Source organism: Syngnathus scovelli, chromosome 14 (genome assembly GCF_024217435.2).
Source record: "Syngnathus scovelli strain Florida chromosome 14, RoL_Ssco_1.2, whole genome shotgun sequence".
NCBI lineage: Eukaryota > Metazoa > Chordata > Actinopteri > Syngnathiformes > Syngnathidae > Syngnathus > Syngnathus scovelli.
In genome coordinates, this window is record NC_090860.1 from 12,795,404 (window position 1) to 12,819,651 (window position 24,248).

Below are 24,248 nucleotides of genomic sequence, written 5' to 3' on the forward strand. Positions count from 1 at the left end.
ACACCATCGTGAAGATGACAAAATAAATACATATTTATTGGCTCATTTTAACTCATTTAAAATTTGAATAATTTTAGCAAACATTTATTAAATTATTGTACTATATTAAATAAAATAAATTACCACTCCAGCAAGTTTTAGTGTGTAGTAGTTTTATTACATAGAGATTTTTGGGATGACAGTGGTTTCAACCAAAGAAAAAACAAATAAGCTCATGTTGAAAAAAGGGCTTTACTGTATTTAGTTTTTTTTTTTTTTTTAATGAGTGCACATATGTATACAATCATGCAGTGCATCGTTGTCCTTAAAGCACAATCAGCACCGGGGATGTTCAAACTTGATGAAATAAATGTAGGCACTTATCAAGAATCTGCCAACAAATACAATAAAAAGACATATGTACGCCACTCAAATGTGATTCATGTCACATGACGCACTACAAAAGTAGTTGCCAATTTGCCACGATACAATTTACATTTAATGATGGTATCTATGTGATGTCATCCAACACACTCAAACACACACACACACACACTGCTTCAAAGTGACATCTGCGGGAGTGTCGAAGTCGCAAATGAAAAATTCTGCTTTTAACGTTGTAAAGTCGTAGCTCGCGTTGTGCTATTTGTTGCTTTAAAGGAGACATATTACGCAATTTGTTACCATTTAAAACATTTCTCAATACTGCTGGACCTGATTTGGTTCCAATAAAAATCTCCCGACTCGTCAAATTGTGACATCACAGCGGCGAAATGATTTGGAATGGCGTTATCACAGTTGGAGACTTACTTGGTTGTTTAATTTTGTGTGTACAAACCATTAAAAAAATCAATTTTCCATAATATGTCCCCTTTATGTCTAATTATATCTACTATTGCACATGTTATCTAATGTTTCCCGGCATAAAAATACTTTCAGTCTTTCTTTTTTAAATATATATCTCCTTCATTCGTGTACAGGGTGTGCTTTCAGTGCCACGGCGTCCATTTTGGATGCGAGATTAGCATTTAGCTTGAGTGTTATTCATCTAAAAAGAACGATAACAAAGCCGAGGGTGTAGCATGGATTAAAAACAAAAATACGACACAGATGACGTAAAAGTTGGTTAAACGGGTTGGCACAAGGGCGAGGAGGGCGGGTTCTTAGTAGGGGCCTTTGGCGTGGCCGAAGACGGCGATGGGGAAATGTTTGACGTGTGACGACCACTGCGCCGCCAGCTGGAAAAACTTGACGTCGTTCCACTCCACGCCGTCGATCGATACTGACCCACAAACAAACACAACGCGGCTCACTTAAAGGTTAAAACAACCCCAAAAAATATATTAAAAAAATTCAGAATGGGACAAATAATGCACCTTCAAAATAAAAGAATGCATAAAATCTTTTTGACAAGTATGATGAGTTATAAAATTATTTTTGAATGAATGACACGTTACCTGTCAACATGTTGTGCTGGTGCTTGGCGGTGCAGATGAGACGACTGATGCCGTCGATCACCTGACTCTTGGACTCCACCTCCTTGTCTTTGCTCTTCTTTGGTAGGAACATCACTGTAACGAAATTTTTTATTCGTGTTTATCTTGACTTTCTACATCCTGATCTTGAATTAACATGAAAAGCTGAACATTTTTTTTGTGCTTCACCTTTCTTGTTCTTCTCCTTGGTCACCACCGTCATGGACATGGCGGGCAGGGTGCCGGACTCGGCGCCCCCCGCAGGCAGCCGGCTGACCTGCAGCGAGCGGAAATTGCACTTGAGCGTATTCTTAGCGGCGGAGGTTGAGGAGGAGTCACGCTTCTCCAAGTCTTTCTTTCTATCCGCCACCCAGTAGTCCACCTGAAGACCCATCAGCTCCGCCTGACTCCCGGGGCTGAAAGTGACATCACGCATAAATTAAGCTAGCTGGTAAGAAATCCAAAACCGCTTCAAACACGGCCTCACCTGTACAGGCAGAAACTCGTGTTGACGGACGGCGAGGAGGGCGGGGTGGGCGACACCTCTTTGAGCGTCGGCGGCACTTGAGGCGGCGAGGCGAGTAGGAGCGAGGAACCGGCGGGCGCCGCGTCATCCGAGTCGCCTTCAGAGGAGGAAGTAGCTTATTAAGTGACTTTATCGACTTCAATAACTTGAAGTGCAGCTAGCAATAATCAAAAAATAATCCATTAATTACAATAACATGGGAAAAAAATGCTTGCCTGCCGTTGCTGATGTTTGCTCAACTATTCCTACTTTAACCATCTGCAGGATTGAGAAGTTAACACAAAAAGGAGACGTCAGCGCCTGAATGGTTAAATCAGTGCCACATAACAAGGTGGGGGGGGGCATTACTCACGCCAACGAACGGGATGAATTTCTGACACGAGTCCTCGTCGGGGCTGCGGTGAAAAAATAAGAATTAAAGCGCTGGATTACATTTTATGGATTTCAATCTACTGCAAGAAAGGCACTAAAAGCAAAGGCAAGGCGGAAGGAACAAAAGTTATCTAAGATTAGATTTAGTCACTTCAATTTCACACTTGGGTCATAATATTAGGGACACCTACACCATCGACTAACACAAATGACGTGATAAATGAATTAAAATAAAATCTAACGGTGCTTGATTTGATTTACACAGTGTTCCTAATATTATGACCCGGCGAGCAACTTCAACATGCCGACCGGCCGCCAATCAACGCGGAGTCACGTGACCTCCTCCAAGCAAGGCGTACGGCAAACACGAAAGGGGAAAGTGCAGCGAGCCTAAATAAAAAATAAAGCAAGAACCTCTCTACTTCTACGGCTATCACGCCATGTGCTATTTTCCCCGAGTGGAAAAATAGCCAAAAGAGGAAAGATGAGGTGAGAGGTTGTTGCTCTTGCCTTGAAGACACCTGCCATCGCCCCCCCAGGGAAGAAATTGACAGGCTATACAAAAGTGAAAGGGGGGCACAGAAGAAGAACACAAGCTGAATGTACAGCCCACAGTTGCCTAGCAACAAGATGCACCGTGATGTCGTTAAAGATGCACATGCAAAATGTAAAGTTAGGACTATTCTCGTGATATGACAACTTTTCTCTTCCCAAACTATGACGGAAAATGGCGGCAGCATCCACACACACAAATGCGCGCAACACAAACGCACACACAGATGGGAGAGGGAACATGACTGACGAGGCGGCGTGAGAGAGCAACTGAAAATGGCGCACAATACCTGACGGAAAAATCGAAATGAAAGCTCTTTTTCCTTGGAAAACAAAAAAAGTCACAAAAGAAAAAAAAAAAACGAGACAAAGCACACAAATATGTTATTTGCGCACGCACACAATGATAGACACACAAACACTCATCATTAACTTTTTTGTAATTTTTTTTCCCCCCTGCACAAGCTTTTAATGACATAATAAAGATGGACCCAAATATTAGGAACAGCTAATCAAAATACCTTTTTTGTTTGTACGTGAGCATAGCTTCGGCGATGGGAAGCTGGTGGGCTCCGTTGGCGCCCAGCATGTACTGCGTCACCCGAGAAACCACGTCCGGACTTTCCTGGACTGCGCACACACATAGTTGACATCAATATACAATTGTCATTATGTATCTTCCGGGACACCCTGCAAATATACTTCTTTGAGATGGTTAGCGACAAAATCCGTCTTCAGGAGTCCAAACATTGGACTGGGGAAGTTCTTACCGACGACAGGAGCCTCAGGTTTGTGAAAGAGGTCCTTCCAGGCGGCGTCCTGGAACAAAGCGTTGTATCGGTAGTCCATGGCGCCCAGATACTTGGACACGGGGTGTGCACCTGAACGCAACCATAAATGTCGTTTCATAATGTTTATCATTTTAAAAGTGAAATTCGGGACGCACCCAGCGGGATGATGAGGAAGCGCATGTATCCCAGCCAGTCGGGGGTCTTGTGGGTCAGGTGGTCCACAAAGAGGCGGAGCACGGCGCTGAGGTAGTGCTGCGCGCCGGCCACCGCAACCTTGATGGGGACCGGCGTCTGAGAGTTACAGTTGCAGCTGCGCATAAAATTATTCAAATCAAAAATTTATTTTTAAAATTATTTTCTGTTTAACACAAAGCGGTGAGTCATTAAATAAAGATTTCAGCAGTCATTCAAAAAGCCTGGGATGTATTTGATTGGTCAAGGGCGGTTATGATTGAGCCCCTACTTATTCTGCCTAGCAACAAGCAAAAAGGAAGGCTCACAATCTCTGTATGCGGGACACGATGGTGTTGAACGCCGCCTGGATGTCGGCCGTGGTGCAGGTGCACACCACGGGGAGGTGGTGGTTCTGGAGCACGTCCGACAAGTACTGAAAGGAGAGCAGAAGGTACGTTCATAACAGGAACGTGCTAAGAGAATTCAGCGGCGGGCTCACCTGGCCCTGCCAGTCAGACGTGTTGATGAGGATGATGCTATCGGGAAGCTGGTTGTCCGACACCAAGATATGGTTGAGCTGATCGTACACCGTCTTCCTGGGGATCTGGATGGAGAAGGTTCGCTTTAGGAGGATTTTCGATATGCTAATTTAGTGTACGCTTACTTGCAAATGGCTGCGAGTGTCCAGCGCCCGCTCGTTGTCCAAACTGTTGGCCCGTTCGTTTTGAGGCCTGCTGGCCTGGCGCTCCTTCAGCGACGTGCTGCGACCTCGCCGGCCCGCCATCTTGGGCTCCTGTCTAAAAAAGGCAAACATACTTTGGTTCCCAGCATAATGATAAATAATCAATTTCTTTACCTGTTAGACGAAATAATGAGCGACTCCGTCTTGGTCATCTTGCCACTCGGGGGAAGCCTGTCCAAGAACGTGTCCATGTTGTCCATCTCCAACTCGGTGGTCGGCGTCACCGCCTCTGGTTGCTCCTGAGAAAAATCGGAATTACTTCCAATAATATTGATTAACGTGTGTGTGTGTGTGTATACACTCACATCGGAGACATTGTCAGACACGTTGTCCTCACCGACGCATTTGTTTTTATCGGGCTCCATCTGGAATCGGCGTACAAACGTATGACTATGAATACGATTGATTGACGATCGATATTAACGGACGCTCTGACCGGGCTGGGCGGCTCGCGGTGGCTACGGCTGCTGTGGATGCTTCCGATTTCCGTCTGCGAGCTGGACAGGGACATGCCCTCAAAATACGGCCTGAATCAGAACGAGAACTTTTTTAACTCCTTATCGAAAAAAAAATCGGTCATACTGTACATCCTCACTTGAGTTTGGGTTTGGGTGTGCTGAGGACGCTGTCATCATCATCCAGCTCAGGTCCGCTATCGCTGGGGTTGTCGAATTCAATACTATCCAGGTCCAGATCTTCCTCCTCTACCTCAGGAGGAACCTCGGCTGGATCCTGCTCCGAGTCCAGAACCTCAGTAGAAACACACACATGGTTAGTAACCACCTGATGGCCCAGTAGAGTCAACCTCATTATCTCAAAGTGTCGGGTCACCTCATCAGACACTCGGAACCTCTTGAGGAGAGCGACCACTCGCTGCTTGAAGTTTTGCTGCTAAAAGAGCACACAATGAACACACATAAGTCCGCACACCTTAGCTTTAGCTTACAGTTTGTTTACCCTTAGCGCTAGCTTAATTTCAGTCCTTAAATATTGATTAGCTTCATTTTTATTTATTTTTTACTTACTCTTGTCATGGATGCCGTTCTGACTATGGACCTTCTCTGCTTCTTTGGTTTCCTCACATCATAGTCATCATCTTCCAGATCCTGAAGAGCCTCGAAATACTCAGAAAAATGATTTCACTTTACTCCGTGTTGATCGATTCAAGACAATCTCACCTGAGCCTGAGCCGCATCGTCGCTGGCCTCCTGCTCTGAGGAGAAGCTCTCGTATTCCTCCTCTGAGTAGTTGTCTGAACAAGAAGATAAAGTGGGCAGCTGGTGGACCATCTGATTTCCTCAATGCTAACATGCTAACACTGAAGGTGGTACCGGAGCATTTGATTTTGTGTCCGGCCTGCAGGCTGCCATCCTCATGATCGATGGGCTGGCTGGAGAGCGAGAATATCCAGATCTCAGCCACCTTCCCTAAAAGCTCCTTCTGGTGACTGCAGAGAGGTAGCACCTGGCCCCCCTCCGTCGGATGCTGCATCACCTGGATCGCGACATAAATTGTCGCAATCAGGTTCTTCATCAAGGTGGAACCTGAGCAGATGTCGCTACCTCGGCCATGTCGATGGAGCCCACAGCCAGCGTCTTGTAACCCAGAATGGTGCGGTTCTTGTAGCGTTTGCGTCTCTGCAGCAGAATTTGAAGCTTGTTGCCTTCACGCTTCAGGAAGTGAGGGTACTGATGGAGGAGGAACGTGAAACATCAAGTCACTCGGAAATATTTGCGGTCTTTGAATTCCAATCACACCTGCAGGGAAAAGGTGAGGGCCAGGTCTGTCTCCACAGACCCGCTGGGCGGCAGCACGATCTCGTGGGACCTCAGGATGCGCTTGGAGCCCTGGAAACACACACCACACATCCTGTTTTGGATTTTTTATCTCACTTAGTGATCAGCGTGCGTATTCCTACTTGAATTTTGACGGCGATGACCACAGAGATGAGTTCCTTGTCGAGTTCTCTGAGCACCACCAGCTTTTTCAGAGTCAGACTGCAAAGCCTGATGGGAAAAAGGTCAACATGTCAGCAAACAGAAGTCATTGCAGTACCTAAACGTCTCAACAGAGGGCACTGTTATTCCTTGCTCCAGCAAACCATACGTTTTTATTTCATGACAAAACCGGTAGAATGACAAAAATAATAATTAATAATATAAATAATATTAATAATATAATTCCTAAAACTAAGGAATAGTCCAAATAAATTAATGATAATAGTAGAGATTTAAAAAAAACATTTAATAATTGCAATTTAATATTAAAAAAAAAAATCATAAAGAGCAAATATTTCTAAAAATAATTTAAATAACTTCACTCAATCACATAAATGAAGACAACATAGTGGCAGTTTCCTGGGCCTGAAGTTTGTGCCAAATGGGCACCCTGGGGAGGACCATGGAGGGGGTCCAGCCCGGGGGTTGGCATTGTCTGAGTGTGAGGCAGCGAGTGAGACTTTGGGGGTGTTTTGAGATACTTCCTCCATGAGACAAAAGTTAAAGCTGGAAGAACCCTTTGCTTCTCTTCGACTAAATTATTCCAAGAGGCTCAGCATGAATCATCTCCTTTTGAGAGCCCCCCCACGGTGCACTTTGGACCACTGACCTCGTTGATTAAACATTGGCCAGCGAATCCTTTCCCCATGGCCAGAACGCCGTTTCCTTGCCAACAAGCGGGGAAACCACAGGGTGGCCTGACATAAACGGAATCTGTCTCCAGATTGTATTTGAGGAATCATTCACGTGCGGTTGAAAAAATCTCGTTGGATCCCAACGACGAGAAAAAGCAAACATTGAGACAATCGGGTTGACAATGGTAGGTTTGAGGCAGCTTTCAATGGCGGCCTTTCTGCCAGCAGGATTGCGGTACGTCAGCCCCAGAGAAGGCCCAGGCACGGCCGCCGCCACCGGCCCCCGTCAAGGCGTACATTGTCCTGACAATAGGCGCATTCTGTGTTCTGGTTCCGAGTGCCGTGCCGGTCTGGATCAGGATGTGAGGGCGGATGGAGCTAAATTTCTTCCAGTCACGTTTGGGCTTAGATGTTGGTCTTTGTTTTGGGATGGGCAGAATGTTTCCTTCATTAACTATAACGTGACGAACGATTAATCGTTGGATCCAGATTTAATGAATTAATCGTCGGCCAATCACAACTTGCAGTGTGACTCCCATCTGTTCCGTTTGGGCTGCGCTTTGTTCCGTGTCGCACGCACTAGACAGCTGCTGAATTTTTTTCACACACACACATACACACACTGCCCCCCCCCCCCCAAAAGGACACATGGCCTTCCGAGCCTTTGCTGAGGTCAGCGTGATGCTTTTTGGAAGATTATGCAATCTCCGAGTCACATGATACACTGAACGAACAATTTGGGATGCACATTTGGTAGGACCAATTAAACTTCATGCTAAGCTATGATAACGACGTCATTTTAATTTAGTCAGATGCATCTAAATGACAAAAACGTCTCGGTCGCCCTTCGGTGAGCATTTCATGTCGTCAGCGTATTTTTTCCATCGATCACAAAGAATCGGGTTTCAAGCGGTCCGACCTTTCGGGTTCGTGAGGAACGTCGCCGAGCGGACTAAGTGGGATCTGATTCACGGAAACGCAACACCCGACGTGAAGGCACGCGAAATAGCTGCCATGCACATGACCACAGAAAAAAAAAAAAAAGAAAGGACGGAATGTTTAGGGTTCACTTGAGTTCTACCAGGCAAGATGGATGTTTTTTAATTGGCAATTACATGACAAGTATGTTGCGTATTCTTCTTTCTGTGTGTGTATTATACTGCCTCCTGGTGGCCAAGGCAGGCACAACAGACAAATATTGAAATTATATTGAATAATCTTTTTACTCTACCTTTATTTTAAGTATTATAGAATGCTAAAAAAAGGAGCAGGCTTGAACAGATGATTGTATTTCCATTCATTTGATTTTTTTTTGCTTCAAGAGTCATACGCTATGTTGACCTTTCGCTCAATAAAATATGACGCACGTTCACGTCAAATAACTGGACGCACTCTCTTGTCCGAGCATCTGTGTAACAAACACATAAAAGTACAGTAGCTCCTAATGCATCACTCACTCACTCACACACACACACAGACACACACACGCTCCACTTTACCCATAATGGATGTGCACTTGTTAACCTACATCAGCAGATGATTTCCATGGTAACCCCGGAAATCCACAAAAAAAAATCAAAGCGTACGAACCAGGTGCTCGGTGTTCTCGGGTAAAATGTCTTTTTAATTGAGATGAGCCGTACTCTAAGTCACCCGTTTATCGTCAGGCGGAATTCGTGGAACACCAAATTATGTAAAAATCGACATACAGCAGGAGAAACTTAAAGATGTGTGCGATGTCGACATTTTTTTTTTTTTGCCCTTTCAAGGCACCCAATCCATGAACCGATTTATTTCTGTACATTCTCTGGTTTTATATTTGATTATATTTTATTCAAGGCCCACAATTGTGAATTCTGCCTAGCAACAAGTGTGTCTTGACTCGCTGGGTGAAAAAAAAAAAAAAATTAAACTGTCAAATTTAAAGACACCAACATGGGAGAGAGTTCAGCGAGTACGAGTATTTCAACTATTTAAAAGTCTGCGTGGCAGAGTGCTTTCATGTGAGAATCTTAACGTGAAACACACACACACACACACACGCACACTTCCATGAATATTGGAACACACTTGTCGCTGAGCTACTTGCTAAGTCGCTAACAATACGTGTTGAACACAGGATGTTAAACAAGTGACCACAGACCACACACACACACCTACACACACACACACACAAACACAATGTGTGCAATCAATCAGCTGTGGCTCCTCCACATTATTCAGACGTCTGCTGTCGGCGCTTCAGTGTTCAGCTGCTCATGCAATATTCAGCAGCGGGATTTACAGGCTGGCTCTGCACATGTGTGTGTACGTGTGTGTGTGTGTGGGATGGCAGCCCAAAATAGATTTTAAGCCCAACCTATCCGACCAGAGAAAAATATGCCATGACAGGACAAGTCTGTGAATGGGTGATTCTGCAATGGAACACAAACACACACATAAAAAAACAATGATATGCTGGTAAGTAAACATGCATATATTCTTTATCCTCTGTGAAAAATGAGAGGATAACTTTGGACCTGGACTTTTGTGACTTAGCTCAAACACGAACGTAAACGTAATAATAATAGCAATAATAATAACCAGGCAAAGTCGAAACACCTAGTTTGTGGGTCAGTGGATCATTAAATGCTAAAGCTAAAGGTGTGTGTGTTTTTTTTTACATTGCAACACCACAATTTGCGAAAATACAAAACTCATTACGTATTTCGCATTAGCATCTAAAAGATTCAGGATTTAAAATGATGGAAAATGTTTTATTTCTTCATACACTCATTTGAATGTAGCTCCATTATTCATGAATCATTTTTCCCCCTCGAATGACAAAAGGGAAGAAAGGCACAAAGAAAAGAGGAGGAAAAAAAGAGTCATTAAGAAAAGGGCAAATCACCATCATAATCTTTTTCTCCATTAAAACCCCGAGGAGACGCACCTCATCATCATCATTTATTGATGGAGGCCGCTAAGGCCTCGTGCCAGGCTTCTTTTCATCTCGAATATTTTTGGCAGTGGTCTCACTGTGCCGCCTTTTAATTAGCCTCTCATGCATGCCCGCACACGCAAACACACACGTGTGTGCTTATCTGGGGAAAAACGATACGATCTGGAAAGGCTCCCAAGGAGACATGAGAGCATTCTTCATATTTTCCAGTTGAATAAAAAATGAATGAGGTGAGATGAAGAGCTTCAGGGCCAAGCACAAAAAAAAAAAAAAAAAAAAAGGCGGAAGACAGAGATTCTTATTATGATAAATACTAATGTAGCCTGCCAAATAGTGCTCCCATCAATTACTAATGTCTGTTAAGTCAACATTTGGACACAAATCAAACAGCTTCCAGGTCATAAACTATAAAAACCGAGCGAGCGCGAGCGCTAAATAATAAATACGACAAATCAGATTTGTAAAACTCATAAAGACGGCAAATGAACATTCGAGGAAATGAATCAAAATGGAGGCACAGGTGCCAAATGAGAACTTCTGACGATTATATCACTCCAAAACTGTGACCAAGAAGAAGAAGAAAGTGGAATTGTCTTGAGTGATTAAAAGAGGACGGCAGCAGAAAGACAAAAAAAAAAAAAAAAAAAAAGCTGAGTGAAGCAATTGGGCAAAAAGCCATTTTGGACAATAGTGTTCATTAGTGAGAGTTGCCGCTAATCTGCTAACGCGGCCAAGTGGAGATTTGCAAGCGTTCAAATCAACTTTTTTTTATTTCCCAGAGCGTGGACTGGAAACGTTCATTTAATGTCGAGGCTGTGGAGGGAGATTATTACGTTTAAATCCCGCTAATGGCAAGCACAATCAATGTTCTCAGTAGTTGTGTGGAATGTGCTGTTAGCATTCTGTGCTTACATGTTAGCATGCCATCTGATAATGCATACCTTTAAAAATAAAAAACAAAATGGTTTCAGGATAGAAGTCAGGTTGTGCAACTCTGAAAGAAGGAAGAAAGGGGGAAGAAATAAAGGAGGTCAGGTAGGAATAGATGGCATAAAAAACTGTTGTGGAAGTCAGTAAGACAAGAAGGAGGTCAGAAATGATGGAAGGATATCAGGAATCAAGAAAGGCGGACAAGCAGAAGGAAGGAAGGATGAAAAATGAACTCCAAGGATGAAAATGAAGGCTAAGAGGAAGGAGGGAAAAACACCTGAGCTGTACCATATATTGCATTGAAACAAATATAAGTGCACTTGAGCAAAGTCAGGCTGTCCGAGTGTGTGTGTGTGTGTCCTCCAGGACTTTGCTGTGTCAGCGTGTCGCTCTTACATAATAATTAAGATTCGCTAGGAGGACAGGAAGTGTACAAGAAGCATCGATCCGACCTCATTTTGGGCCGAATCAGAGGAAAAGCTATCGTGCTAACACGCTAAACCAAGATGCTAACGTCAGCGTGCCTTCCTACGGAGTAGATTCCCTGGATGCAACAACAAAAGCGGGATGGCTTCCAAACAAAGAGAGGTTCTCGCCGCCTTCTCCACCATCCTACTCTGCATTCCCGCAGCTCCAGCATCCCTTGTGGACAAAAGAGCGAGTGTCCCGAGCGTCCTGAGCATCAGTCAGCCAAGCAACCTCCACAGATTAACGTTTACCGGGGGGCGTGAGACTCAGTGCTCTCTGCATAGTTGAATATTTTTACAGTTTTTTTTGTGTTATACTATCCAAACGGCAAAATTGAGCAATGGACTGAATTTCCGAAAGGTCACACTTAAACTAGTGCGTGCCTGGAATGAATTTCCACTTTTACTTCGTACTTAATTATCAAAAAGATTGCACTTTAATCATACACATTTGAAATTGTAATTTACAATGTGCAAGAAAAGTTGTTGAACGACTTTCTCATAAATTAGCTACGCATCATTAGCCGTGCGACTACATTACCATAACGGTCCTTGAGTTTAGTGTACTTATTTTAAATCTTCGCTTAGGATATGTAAGAACTTTCTCAAACTTATAATGGCATCATTTGTTTAACACACATCACATGCTTTCACGGGCCACAGAAAATTATGGGGTGAGCTGGTTCGTGCCCCCGGGCCTTAGGTTTGATACCTGTGCATTCGATGATGCAAGTGTTCCTAATAAAGTGTCCTGTTCTCATATTAAATGTGTCATGGTGTGGCGGAGGTGCACATTGGTGATTGATCCAAATGAATCTATATAAAAATATGGATTAAAATAAAAAAATCTAAGGTGGGGCGGCGCGGGGTCATTTGGGTGTGTAGCATCCCTTCCCAGATGCATGCAAGCCTCCATCACAACACATTGCTGCAGGCGGCCCATGCGCCCCGAGTCGTGGGGATCGGCACCATTACCACCCCGCCCGGTCAAGTACTGCAGCGGTGAAAGTTTTAAAAGGACGCCGCATGCGGTGAGGTGCAGGGGGAGAGCTTACCGGGGGATGCAGTTCGGAGACGAGCCGTCGATTTCCCACGTTGCGAACAAATTCATCGGCACCGGTCTGTTGAGAGCCCCGCTGCCGGGGAAGCTCAGCCGGCTACTTCTCTCCGCCATAGTTCCCGGGTCGCCTTCGTGCACGCCTGCCTCAATGGTTGGACGTGAGTCCGGGAAAAGAGATGCGTCCTTCGCTCACGTGAGTGCGACACTCGAGCCTCGGTGTTTCTCCGCTCCAGCTCCTCGTTGCTCTGCTCGGCTCGGTGGAGCTGCGGTGCCGGTGTGGTGGGAGGGCGGGGCGAGGAGCCAGTGACCGTGGGGCTTGTTGTGCCCACCACGTTGCTCCTCGTCCCGCATATGAGGCCGATTAAGGGCGAGCGCCCTGAAGGGAGGGGCGGAGTTTTTAAAGTGTGTGTGTGTGGGGGCGTATATATATTTGAAATACATAACAAACAATTTTAGACCGCGCCTTTGTGTTTGTTGCCCCTGGGGAAAACATTTGACCCACATTCACTTGTTTACTTACCTGGCTGATAATTCATTGAGCTCAGGTTTCAATAATCCACCAAAACAGCCCGCGGGTTTTCCCCACAATTCTCCTAATTTAGTCATTAAAACATGCCTTTCTACTCCGCTACTAAACAATACATTTATATTCAGGCTTCCAGCCAGAGATCCATTTCGGAACGGCTTTGCCCCACGAGAGTTGCGTGCCTGCAGTACTCAATACAAAATGTTGGTAACACTGCCCCCAAGTGGACAGCAGAAATATTAGCATCCCCAAAACATTTTTCAATATTTAGTAGTTTCTGGCGAGATGAACCAGTATAACAGAATAATCAGGTCTGCCAGGGAGTGTAGCGTGGGCTTTAAGGATTAACATGAATTGATGAAAGCAGCTTAGCTCGAGGAATCATCCAAAAATAAATAGTCGTATTTTAGCTTTTTAAATCTGCTTAACCAGAAAGAAAGAGCATGATATATCTACTTGTTTGCAATGATAAAATAGTCACGTAACTAAAACAGTTTGTGAAAAGTTTATTAATCAGACAACAGATGTGGCGCAATCACAAAACAAATCAGTTTAAGTTGTTTTGCCATCACAAGAAAGTGAGTGAGCTTTATTTCGAACGAGCGAAATGGCTGATTAGAATTTCCGTGCATAGTTACATACGGACAGTGCAACGAAATTCATCTTGTTGGAAAGGTGACAGCAGCGAAGGCAACACAGCCTCATCTCAAAGGATGGCGCCTGCACCGAAATAAATACGCTCACTCAGGCCCTGATGCAAATATTACCGAATACGGCTTAATTCAAGCACATTAGAAACAAAAAAATAAAACAAAAAAATAGGGATTTCTTGTGGAAGCACATCCAAACTAAAAAGGACAAAAATAGGGATAAAGGAGCCAAACCTTCACAGAATTTCACAAGGACAATCATGTACACAACGTTTGGCCTCTCAGTGCTTGCTCTCGGCGGAGGCCGAGCGGGACCGCGAACGGGACCTGGAGCGGGACCGCGACTGGTTGTTTTGGGCCGGGGGCGGCGAACGAGAGCGGGACCGGGGGGATCGGGAACGGGACTTTGAGCGAGACTTTGAGCGAGACTTGGAACGGGATTTGGACCGGGACTTGGAACGGGAGGGGGAGCGGTCCCCGGCTTTGGGGCCGCCGCCCGACGTCTTCTTTTCTGGAGTGCGGCTGGGCGTGCGTGAGCGGCTGCGGCTCCTGGAGCGGTTGCGACTCCTGGAGCGGCTGCGCGAGTAGCTGCGGCTACGGGATCGGGAGCGAGAACGGCTCCGGCTATGGCTGGAGGGGCAAAAATATTCAGAAATAAAAATCTCCATCCTACCCTTTGCTCAAAGTACTAAATTGAGCACCTGAATTACTTTGTATTTGCTTAAAAGAGCAAAAAATATTTGTATCAGATATAAATAATAAACAAACAAAAACTGCATTCTGTGATTTTTCACAAACTCACTTGCGACTGTCCTCAAAGATTTTGATCTTGCGTCCGTTCAGCTCCGTGCCGTCCAGCTTGGAGATGGCGTTCTTCATATCGCTGCGCGATGCAAACTCAACAACCCTGTGGCCCCGCCCCCAGAGAAAGATGAGTCATCGTGCGTTTGATCAAAGGAGAAAAGAAAGGCCGAGCCGGCTCCGGAAAGCTCACCCTTCGTTTTTGTTGGGTCTGTGTGCGTCAACAAAGGTCACCTCTCCGGCTTTTCTCATCAGGTCTTTGAGGTCCTGCGCAAGAGCACGAGTTAGAACAAGAGTGGCGCACGGCGGCCCCCTCGGGAACCTGAGGCTTTGTTGTCACCTGGAGGGGAGAGACACGAGCACACAGCAACAATGGCAACACATACACACACTCACTGGCTAGTCTAGTGTGCAGACTGTCATGTTAGATGTTGTGGATTAAAAAAAAAAAAAAAGTTTACAGCCACTATTAAAAATGATAGCCGTTAAAAAAAAATTGGAAAAAGGACAATTAAAAAAAGATGATTACACATTAGCCTTACTCACCGACGACCGAGTGACGCCGCAGTTGGGTATTTCTATGTTTTGGCCGAGCAAATAGTGTGGGAAAAGTATTTCTACAGAGCAGGGCTGGGCAAAGCATTCACAAATGTTTGCCCAACCCTGACAGACTTGCGTCACTGGTAACCCGCAAGAAAAAAAATTCAAATAAATGAACACAAAGTCACATGAGTTGTAATGCTACTTACCGTGGCCATTACCAGGAAGACATTAGCATAGCGCCACGTGTCCAAATAGCAAATGGGAACCAATGCAGTGTTAAGCCCTCGAGAAACGACCTCGACCTCCAGGCCTCCACAAGTACGGAACCACCAGAGAGCGAGTAGTAGCAGTGGGAGGAGGGGGGGCACTCAACACCCCGTCACAGCAACAGAAAAACACCCCAAAGAGGGCGGCTTGTGGCCCTCCCGCAGATTTGAGAGGACGTTACAGCAGTCGGGGATGCCAGCCCACAGAACCTCCAGACCGGCTTACGGACCTCCTAAGGCTACCGTATCCTGCGCTAGACCACTTTCGCCCGCTACCGGGGCCCAGCCAAGACTTTAGACCGGCGGCAACTGCGTGTAAGGAGAGGCACCAAATGGACACCATTCAGAACACAACCAGGAGAGAGGACGCCACACACTTGCGAGCCCTCCGGGGAGGGTCGTGCGTTGGCCGATTTTATTTTTATTGACACTAGACAACCGTAAAAGGCTGTTTTTTTTTACACTAGCCAAATAACAGCATTTATTTTCTGCTTTTACGCTCGCTCTCTCTGGGAGAAAAACAAAAGTGCATTTGTTAGCCAATTCGCTAAGGGGACTCGTATTGACTCGCCCCCATTGCTAATATGCTGCATCAATTTGGAAAAAACAAACTAATATAAAAAGCTAGGAGTACTTAGCAATGGAGACTTTTGAAAGTACACAAAGGCCAAAACTGATCTTACCTGCCAGCTGATGCGTGACGACAGGTTCTCCACTATCAACCGGTGATCTGTGCGCACCGGAGGTCCATACCTGCATGGACACAAGCGGAAAAATTGAGCTTAACAGAAAATGTTACAAGCAAATTATTGCAGGAAGCCCCGACGTACCTGGAGCCACTACTGCGCGATTGCCGATAACCACTAAAGCCTCCCATTCTGGAGCTGGAGCTGCTGCTGCCACCACTGACAACCCCCCTTCCTCTCCTGGAGCGAGCGTGCTCTATGGTGACCCTGCAACACAACGAGCGGGAAGGGGAAAGTCCACGTGAGCGGCAAATAGAACAAACACACACGTGTACTTTGGACAGCAAACTCACCTCTCACTACACAGTTCTTTGCCGTTGAGTTCATACACGGCATCATCTGCATCCCTATGATCATCAAACTCCTAAAAAATACAAAAAGTTGATGAGTTCCTTGCGTGCAAAGTCACTCTTTTCCCCCCAAATATTGATCAGACATTGTCATGCAAATCAAAGCTGGGCGGATCAGACTGACCACAAAACCAAATCCATTCTTCAAGTTGATTTCGCGGATCCGTCCGAAGCCCTTGAAGAACTTCTCCACGTCCCTCTCTCTGGCGTGTGGGCTCAGGCGGCCGATGAAGACCCGACTGCCGCTCATAATCTGGTAAAATGAGAATAAATCACAAAATATAAACATTGTAAGACATTTTAAACTTGATTGATGACTCAATTGCGAGCTATTTTACTTTTTATTTTACTTTTATCTCCTCTTCAGAACAATATATAATTGTTCTGTCATATTTATATTACCGCACTACGAGATAATATTTTACTGAGGCACAATAAACACTAACCGACATTTTTGTAAATTACGTTCAAGCAAACTGGAGGGCATTCACTACCGACAATCGTCAGGGGCCATAAATAACTAAATAAAATAAAACCGATATCATACACACTCATATATAATGTTATGCCTCACTCAATTGCCTAAATTTCTCATTTATTTCTCTTCCGATTTAAAAGTTAATTTCGCGGATAGAATCAAAGTCCAACAAAACAGAAAGCATCTGAGGCCTGGGCAAACCATAACTACGACGACGTCGCGATGTTTCTGCGCAAACGACGGTTTGAATTGTAGTTAAAACACAAAAGGAAAATTCACAGTTCATGATTTGCTTTAAAACGATTACTGGACTAAAAATTGTAGAAAATAAACACAACGGATCGATTAGTTTATGAAACGTTGGAGCCTTCTTTTTTTAGCTTGCCACGATGTCGGTTAGCCACAGCAAGCTAACGAGTTCATGAAATAAAACAATTTGCGTCAAATTTCCACCAACAAATTGGACAACTAATGAGCTGATGTGGATTTTAAAAGTCTTTTGTGTCGGGTCTTACCTCGGCTTGGCCTAAAAACGTCTGTGATTAAGTTGAAATGGTTCAAAGGACTTTCCTGCTTCTTGCTTCTGACTTGGCTCTGATCGACTACCTCAAAATGGCGAACAACGGGGCGTTATTACGAAACCCCGCTTGCCTTCTCGTGCTCTACTGCAATATGATTGGCTGTCCAACTGCTCTATTGGAAAATGATTGGCTGCTGCCTCCGGTTAAAACACGCCCTAAAAGTATGTACTAGGAAGTACAGTTCCTAGTTGGGCGGAGTCCTTTTTTTTAATATATAAATAGATAGTTATTATTTTTTTTTAATTCTGTACTAATGTGATGGGTATATGGAACTGACGTTTGATTTTTTTCTGAGCAACCAAGGAAGGCCAGTAATTTTGCAGTGGGGCACGTTGTGCCTAGAATTCGGTGGAATGAATAATGCTACCACTAGAGGGCGGTCACGTATCACTAGTGGGACTTGGCTGGACCACACTTGGAGAATCATCCATCCATCCATCATCCATCCATTTATTTTTTGTGAATTCATGTGTTCATTTTTGAAGCAACTTTCTAATTTTGAAGAGCAATGTTCCAGCCTGCTAGAACATCAGAACTTTATTTTTATGGTGGCAGCTTTGTGTTGAATTCCATCTAACATGGCAAGAAATTTCCAAGAAAAAAAAAATTGTGTTTTGCCATAGAAATGTAATGAATGTGGAGAAAGAATTTGTGTACCTTAACAATTTCAGAAAAAAAAAAAAGATTTTGAAATCGATGAGTCACAGTTGAGACATTCAAGAATAACAAGCATGAGCAGAAGCAGGTCCGCACACGAGGACGGCATCACTCCAGAGTCCAGACCGCAAGAAAAACACAAGAATCGGCGTCATGGAAAAACAACCTTAAAAATCTCTCGCGTAAGAAGGAAAGAAACAATGACAAAAGGTTCCACGTGTTCAAAAGACAGGAAGGAACTGGATTTGTGCACACAAAAGCGTTCCCATTTGCCAGGCCCTCAGGGAACATTTTCGACGCCATCCAAATTGTCTCCGAACCATCAAATGAAGTCTTTTTTTTTTGTTTCTTACTTTGTTGACGCAAACGTTTGGCCCTGGAAAAGAGACAAAAGCAGGCAGGACAAATTGTCATGTGCTTTCGGGAACATTATGGCTCTTTGAAGGGGTACTAAACCCAAAAGAAAGAAAGGATTTGACAGAATTATCGGCGAATCATAAAGATGTGACCGGGAAGTCGAAATTTCTGCGTTCTTCGTAGAACATGAACTCGACAACATTGTTAAAAATAACAGCACGGTTTATTAGATAAGACACAGTAGTGATGCACAAAAAAACAATACTGTATATAAAAATGTGTTAGCTGAAATAGCGAGTGTTCTGCTCGTAAAAGAGTTTAGTGGTGAAGCAGTCTTACTTTAGATAAAAACAAAATATTTTTCCGTCAAGTCACAGCATCGATTTTCCAAACAAACCATAACAAAAGCGTCATTGCACATCGAGACAACACATGTACATTTCACTTTCTATGTTTAGCTATACAAATGTGTTGAAGAGTTCCAGCTAGTGGTTGCGGACATGAAATGATGGCGTGTTGGCGTGTCATACGGGTGGCGAGTAGTTGTAGTGGTTGGGGCGTTGCGGGCTGGGCTTGCGTTCGAGTTGCTCGTCGTCAACGGGGTCCGTCCCCGTGCAAGCCGGTTCGTCGCGTTGCTTGAAGAAATCCGAAACGTATTTAACCTGAATGAGGAATAAAATCAAAATATGTTAAATAGCGCACTAGCTCCTAGCTTAATGCTAACACACAAACTATAAATATACAATTTTCAAACATTTCAGCGACATCCTGCTGTACTCACTGTGAGAACTGCGATGAGCGCCCCCTGCAGGAGTCCCACCAGCACGTCGCTCCAGTGATGCTTAAAGTCGGAGACGCGCGTGTAGCCCACGTACAAGGAGAAGGCCACCAGGAAAAACTGGATGGTGGGACGCACCAGACGCGTCCACTTGCCTTGCATACGGGCCTGCACGTACAGCTAAGGAGCACCGTCTTAAAGTCAGCGTGTGTGTGTGTGTGTGTGTGTGTTGTGATGTAAACTCACAGAGAGGAAGAGCATGCAGTACATGCCGAACGACGAGTGCCCCGAGTAGAAGGACAACCTGAGCAATGAGAAACAGCAATGAGCAATTAAATAATAATCTCAAATTATTCCAAATCATTTAAATAAAAAGATATTATTGTATTTATGGGATCATTTCTTAGCACCTGGACTCGGTGACATTGCGCAAGCTCCCGGTGCAGTTGAGGTGGAGCTGGTACCCGTTGCAGCTGGTGGGGGCGCACACGGACAAGAAGTTTGGTCTGGGGCGTCCGATGGTGAACTTGGCCAGGTCGGTGAGCGACTGGCTGACGGCCGCCCCGAAGAGGAAGGTGCCCACGATTTTGTAGAGCGCCGACAGGTATTGGTTGAACTGGGAGTTGGAGCGCAGGCGCTTGGTGTGCACCAGGTAGGCCTCGCCCGTCGTGATCTGAGCGGAGGAACCGTGTTGTTTAGCGTCAAGGATGAGAAGACCGGCTTCTTACTCACGATGACGATGGAGCTGGTGATGGTGACGGCAGCCATGGCTCCGTGGGAGATGGTGTCTCTCCTGTAGGGGTAGTTGATGCTCTCGTCATCGCAGTAGATGCCTCTCTGGTACGGCGTGAACATCAGCGTCAGGATGGCTGAGGGCAGGGACGCTGAAGAAAGAAAATATTGCAAAAGGGATTTTATCTTCAATGTAATAAACCTAGGATATTTCCAAGCGGTATCATTTGAACCCACGGCCGATCAGGAAACAGCTAAAACCACACAGTAAAAAAAAAAACAGCCGCTCCAATGAAACGTCATAAGCGTTGCCATGGCGACCTTGTCGAGTCCAACCTTTGACTGCGTATCGTCGCGGCCCTGGACAATCTCCGTCAGCAGGTAGGGGAAAAAAAAAAGTCAAAGGGCAACATGCTTTGTGACAAAAAAGACTCCAAGTGCAAGTCGAAATAACGAGCGGGGATATATTGCTGTCTCTTAAATCTACGCCGAACAATAGTCTGCAATTCAAATGACTTTTCCTGTTTTCCTCAACTGGTCATTTCGCTGCCAAAGCTAATAACGGGGGAAGAATGGATGGTTTGCTTAGGCTCGGGTTTATGAAGTAGGAGAACGAGAGAGCGCTCTCCGTGAACACGTTGCTTCCTTCCTCCAGAGTGTGGGACCGAAAGAAAACGCAACCGAATACGCAGCGTGGTGACCTGGTGCGAAGAATAGAATTCTTAGGATACGACTGGGGTTTATAATTTCCTATATCAATATTTTAACGGTTTAAATCATTCCAAAATACTTCATTTTAGGATTTGACTTCAAAATAATTACTACTTTCCTATTATTCATGGCGTCAGCCAATAGGTGAGTTTCCCATCAAAAAAAAATTAGACAAATACCTAGACCAAAAAAAAAATATATAAATACAGCTCTAACAATTTTCTGATTTAGATGAAAGCCCACGTCCATTATTTCGGTTGGCCGAGCGTGCGCCGCCCAGCCACTGTTTATTCTGCAGGGTGCTAGCATAACATTTTGATAAGCTAGTGCTTGTGCGACACAAGTCGGCTGCCAGCGTGGCCGCACGGTCGGCCGCAGTTGTGCAACGGCTTGCCTTCAAAACAAACACGCCACTGACGCGCTAAACCACCATCTAGCCTGCTTTGTGAGGAAGTCAACTCCTCTTTGGATGAGAGATTACGGCACTTAAAATTTGGTTTGAACAAAAATTCATCTACACTTTCTGCGGCTAGACTTTTATTAAACCCTTAAAGCAGATTGCATGGGACCAGGGCCGGAACTATGGGGTGGCCCCCGCCCCATTGCTACCTGTATATTTTTAAATTGTTCCTTTTATTTGGTTTATTCATGTCAACTTTTAAATCAGGAATTAAGAGGCGCTTAAGATGAGAGTTTCCCCTGAGTCGAGATTCGAAAAGCAACAAGGGAAAGGATACTTTCAAGCGTTCCCAAAACCCCCCCACGATTGCACACTGGAAAAATAAACAAGATGGAATTTGGGATCAGAGACAAGTACAACTTCCTCTTGACCCTCGGCACCAGCAGGAAGTGGAAAGTGTTCCTGTTTTTCAAGGCCTGGACGATGACGATGGTGGCACGGACAGACGGACGGACGGACGGGAGCAGGTAAGCGGTCAACGTCGCCGAAGTTGCAAAATGACACACAAATTTCCAATAACGCTGCGTCGCGTTCTATCTGCTAGCTAACAATTAGCTTTAGCTATTACATTAACAATTAATCTGACTAAAGTGAAAATTTAACAGCATGACTATCCATTTTTTACCGGAAAGTTCAATCGCTAACAATTTCCGTTCAAAAAGTTAAATTTGTAACGCTGACCTCTTTTAGCCTGCTGTGAAAGAAGAAGCAGGTCCCGCTTCAGAAAAAAAAAAACGACCTTTGAGAATATTGAAACGAGAGATGGCGGCACCCCACAAGGATTTTTTTAAAATAACATTCTCTCTAAACATGAAACATGAGTGAAGTGAAAAGGCATGATGGGACTTCACACACACACAAACACACTTTCTCTTCAGCTTCTCACTTTCATTTTCACACGGGAATGTGAGGCAGCAAAAGTCAATAGTTCCCACTTTTACTCCGACACACATTTGGCAGATCCTGAGAATATCCGTGTGTGAGTGACATTTCAACTTTTTCACAAAACGCCACATGAATGACAATCTGCAGAAGGGATTTATCGTTTTGGAATCGGGATTCCAGACAACGGCGTTCTCCCGGCTGACCCAGAATTTGTCATGTCGGCTATTTAATAAAAATCCTCCAAAATAAAATCCACATGGTATCAGTGATTAGTATCGGTTCATCCAAAACGAATTCAAATTTGTCTCGCCCCTATTCTGCAAAAAAAATTATCGTGGACGTTCAACGATGGAGAGCTAACACAAAGTGACAGGATGGATGTTTGACCGCTGAGGGGAAGGGAGCAAAATAAAACACACACATTGAGAGTTTAGCTCCAATCAGCACATTCCAACAGCTCCATCTGTCTCACACACACACACAATTTGGCAATCGGCACTTTCTAATGATCATTTAGCGGACATGATATATAAATAACCACGCAAAGATGACATCACAAGCACACTAAAACTACTTGAAAGTGTGTAAGGGGGGAGGATTTGAGAATTGTTATTTTCATTCCTGCCTGTCAGTCAGCAGGTAGGGCAAAGAAAATGGTGTCAATTGAATTTTGTTTGTTTGTGACTATCCAGAGGAACAAATCAGCCGTTGCATTTGAAATCTCTGGAAACCCGAGCTTTGCACCGCCGGCGAGCCAAACGTGCAACAACCAGCTATTTTTACTCTCCTTTCCAATCGGTAATCCTTAGTGGGAGGGAGGGGGGGGGCTTAAAGGTCATGAAGATTCTCAGTAGAGGGGGGTCATGAACTGATATAGCCAATAAAGGAATGGTATCTAATAATTCCATTCCAACTTTGAGGAGCACAGCAGCTCCCGGGATCTTCCCATGTGGCACCACCAACACCTGAAAGACGTCAATTCTGTCAAGTTTGAGTGTCATCGAGGAGACCCGAGCAAGTCACGACAGGCCGTTTTGTTTGCCGTACACACACACATACACACACATACCTGGTTGAGTGTTTGTGTCTCTTTTACAAACCTGAAGAATTGGAAAACGTGCAGACAACACAAGGCTCACTTTAAAAAAATAAATACCTGTAATCATTTTCATGCAAAATTGACTATTTTATTTTACTTAATATATGTATACGAACAACTGACCAGTTTTAGGAAATGAATCCAAGAACTGCTTACCACATGACTAATAATAATATATTTTATCACCATTTTTAATTCATGTATTTTTTTAATTAATTCAGTAAAACCTGCTCTAATCTAACAGATAATTTTACACTTTGTGTGTGCGCGCAAGCCTGCAGCATTCTTTAAAGTGTATGTGTTGTGTGTGTGTTGGGAAACACACACCAACTGTGGCCTGTTTGAACAAGATAGAGAAGTTTCAGGACGGCTACGCTAACCCACTAATTCCAAAACCTTTTTTTTTTTTGTCATGTGAGATCATGAGGTTTGCCCATTTAAAATTTAAATTGACATAATACATCTATCTTTGCCAATGACGTATAGTGACGGGCAGAATAATTATGGGGTAAAACACTTTTAAAAATATTTTGAGGGTAAAATATGTGCATTGGCTGAATAAAGTTTGGGGAACTCAGACACTATCTGCATGTTTTCTAGTCTAGTCTGCATGGTGTAACTTGTTGCGAGGCCAACGATGAGATGATAAATGCACAAAGCACGTGCTTGAGTGAAGCAATCTTATTTAGTTGGATTGAACAATAAGTTAGAAACTCACCGATGAAGACGCAGAGAACATCCACAACCACCAGAATCACCTTCTTGCCTTGCTCTGTCATGTTTGCTGTTCAAAAAGAACCACAAAGTTGATGTTTAAGTGGCGCCGCGTCTGCCGGCCCTGCTCTTCCCTTCGCCCCCTCGGCGTACCTGTCGTGCTGTGGCGGATTGGTGGGTGGGTGGGCAACGGTGGTGTTTGGGGAGGGCTTGGCGTCAGGATTCAGGGGAGGAGAGTTCGTTTTACCCGGCCTTGTTTCCACCACCACCTGG

The 24,248-nt window shown here is 44.5% G+C and overlaps 3 protein-coding genes across 7 annotated transcripts; all 3 read right to left on the reverse strand.

The window, feature by feature from the left end:
* Positions 1–135: 135 nt before the first annotated feature.
* On the reverse strand, positions 136–13,009 carry pacs2 (phosphofurin acidic cluster sorting protein 2). Of its 5 annotated transcripts, none has more exons than XM_049740706.2 (26): positions 12,637–13,009; positions 6,530–6,617; positions 6,369–6,458; positions 6,174–6,299; positions 5,943–6,105; positions 5,790–5,863; positions 5,637–5,717; positions 5,443–5,499; positions 5,207–5,361; positions 5,048–5,138; positions 4,917–4,976; positions 4,726–4,850; positions 4,534–4,666; positions 4,369–4,473; positions 4,196–4,302; positions 3,851–4,005; positions 3,675–3,785; positions 3,426–3,534; positions 3,195–3,227; positions 2,863–2,907; positions 2,333–2,375; positions 2,196–2,238; positions 1,942–2,077; positions 1,644–1,870; positions 1,437–1,550; positions 136–1,261 (listed from the first exon to the last, which is right to left on the reverse strand). In XM_049740706.2, the coding sequence occupies exons 1-26, from the start codon at positions 12,753–12,755 to the stop codon at positions 1,143–1,145; spliced, it is 2,709 nt and encodes a 902-aa protein (XP_049596663.1). In that variant the 5' UTR covers positions 12,756–13,009; the 3' UTR covers positions 136–1,142. The 5 variants fall into 5 exon arrangements, with proteins under 5 accessions (XP_049596663.1, XP_049596662.1, XP_049596664.1 ...); XM_049740705.2 differs by having other exon boundaries at positions 5,443–5,502; positions 12,637–13,008; XM_049740707.2 differs by lacking the exon at positions 3,195–3,227 and having other exon boundaries at positions 5,443–5,502; positions 12,637–13,008.
* Positions 13,010–13,658: 649 nt separating this feature from the next.
* On the reverse strand, positions 13,659–17,667 carry srsf5a (serine and arginine rich splicing factor 5a). The gene is made up of 8 exons (XM_049740919.2): positions 17,517–17,667; positions 16,648–16,776; positions 16,467–16,537; positions 16,258–16,380; positions 16,111–16,180; positions 14,812–14,885; positions 14,620–14,724; positions 13,659–14,447 (listed from the first exon to the last, which is right to left on the reverse strand). Exons 2-8 carry the CDS (start codon positions 16,771–16,773, stop codon positions 14,099–14,101), a joined length of 918 nt encoding a protein of 305 aa, XP_049596876.1. The 5' UTR covers positions 16,774–16,776; positions 17,517–17,667; the 3' UTR covers positions 13,659–14,098.
* Positions 17,668–18,797: 1,130 nt separating this feature from the next.
* LOC125981080 (phospholipid phosphatase 2) lies at positions 18,798–24,156 on the reverse strand. The gene is made up of 6 exons (XM_049740931.1): positions 23,980–24,156; positions 20,107–20,258; positions 19,785–20,047; positions 19,621–19,678; positions 19,378–19,554; positions 18,798–19,258 (listed from the first exon to the last, which is right to left on the reverse strand). The coding sequence occupies exons 1-6, from the start codon at positions 24,038–24,040 to the stop codon at positions 19,121–19,123; spliced, it is 849 nt and encodes a 282-aa protein (XP_049596888.1). The 5' UTR covers positions 24,041–24,156; the 3' UTR covers positions 18,798–19,120.
* Positions 24,157–24,248: the final 92 nt, after the last annotated feature.

Bases quoted from the DNA above. Each gene is read 5' to 3' on its own strand.
- srsf5a (XM_049740919.2), bottom strand. From the start codon at position 16,773: ATGAGCGGCAGTCGGGTCTTCATCGGCCGCCTGAGCCCACACGCCAGA. The intron at 16,538-16,647 runs GTCAGTCTGATC...TGTATTTTTTAG, and splicing joins AGAATGGATTTGGTTTTGTG to GAGTTTGATGATCATAGGGA. The intron at 14,886-16,110 runs GTAAGATCAGTT...GCTCTTGCGCAG, and splicing joins CGTCACGCATCAGCTGGCAG to GACCTCAAAGACCTGATGAG.
- LOC125981080 (XM_049740931.1), bottom strand. From the start codon at position 24,040: ATGACAGAGCAAGGCAAGAAGGTGATTCTGGTGGTTGTGGATGTTCTC. The intron at 20,048-20,106 runs GTGAGTAAGAAG...TCCTCCGCTCAG, and splicing joins TCACCAGCTCCATCGTCATC to ATCACGACGGGCGAGGCCTA. The intron at 19,259-19,377 runs GTGAGTACAGCA...TTCCTCATTCAG, and splicing joins CGCTCATCGCAGTTCTCACA to GTTAAATACGTTTCGGATTT.
- pacs2 (XM_049740705.2), bottom strand. From the start codon at position 12,755: ATGGCGGAGAGAAGTAGCCGGCTGAGCTTCCCCGGCAGCGGGGCTCTC. The intron at 4,474-4,533 runs GTAAGCGTACAC...TTCTCCATCCAG, and splicing joins ACACTCGCAGCCATTTGCAA to ATCCCCAGGAAGACGGTGTA. The intron at 2,078-2,195 runs GCAAGCATTTTT...CCTCCTCTGAAG, and splicing joins GCAAACATCAGCAACGGCAG to GCGACTCGGATGACGCGGCG.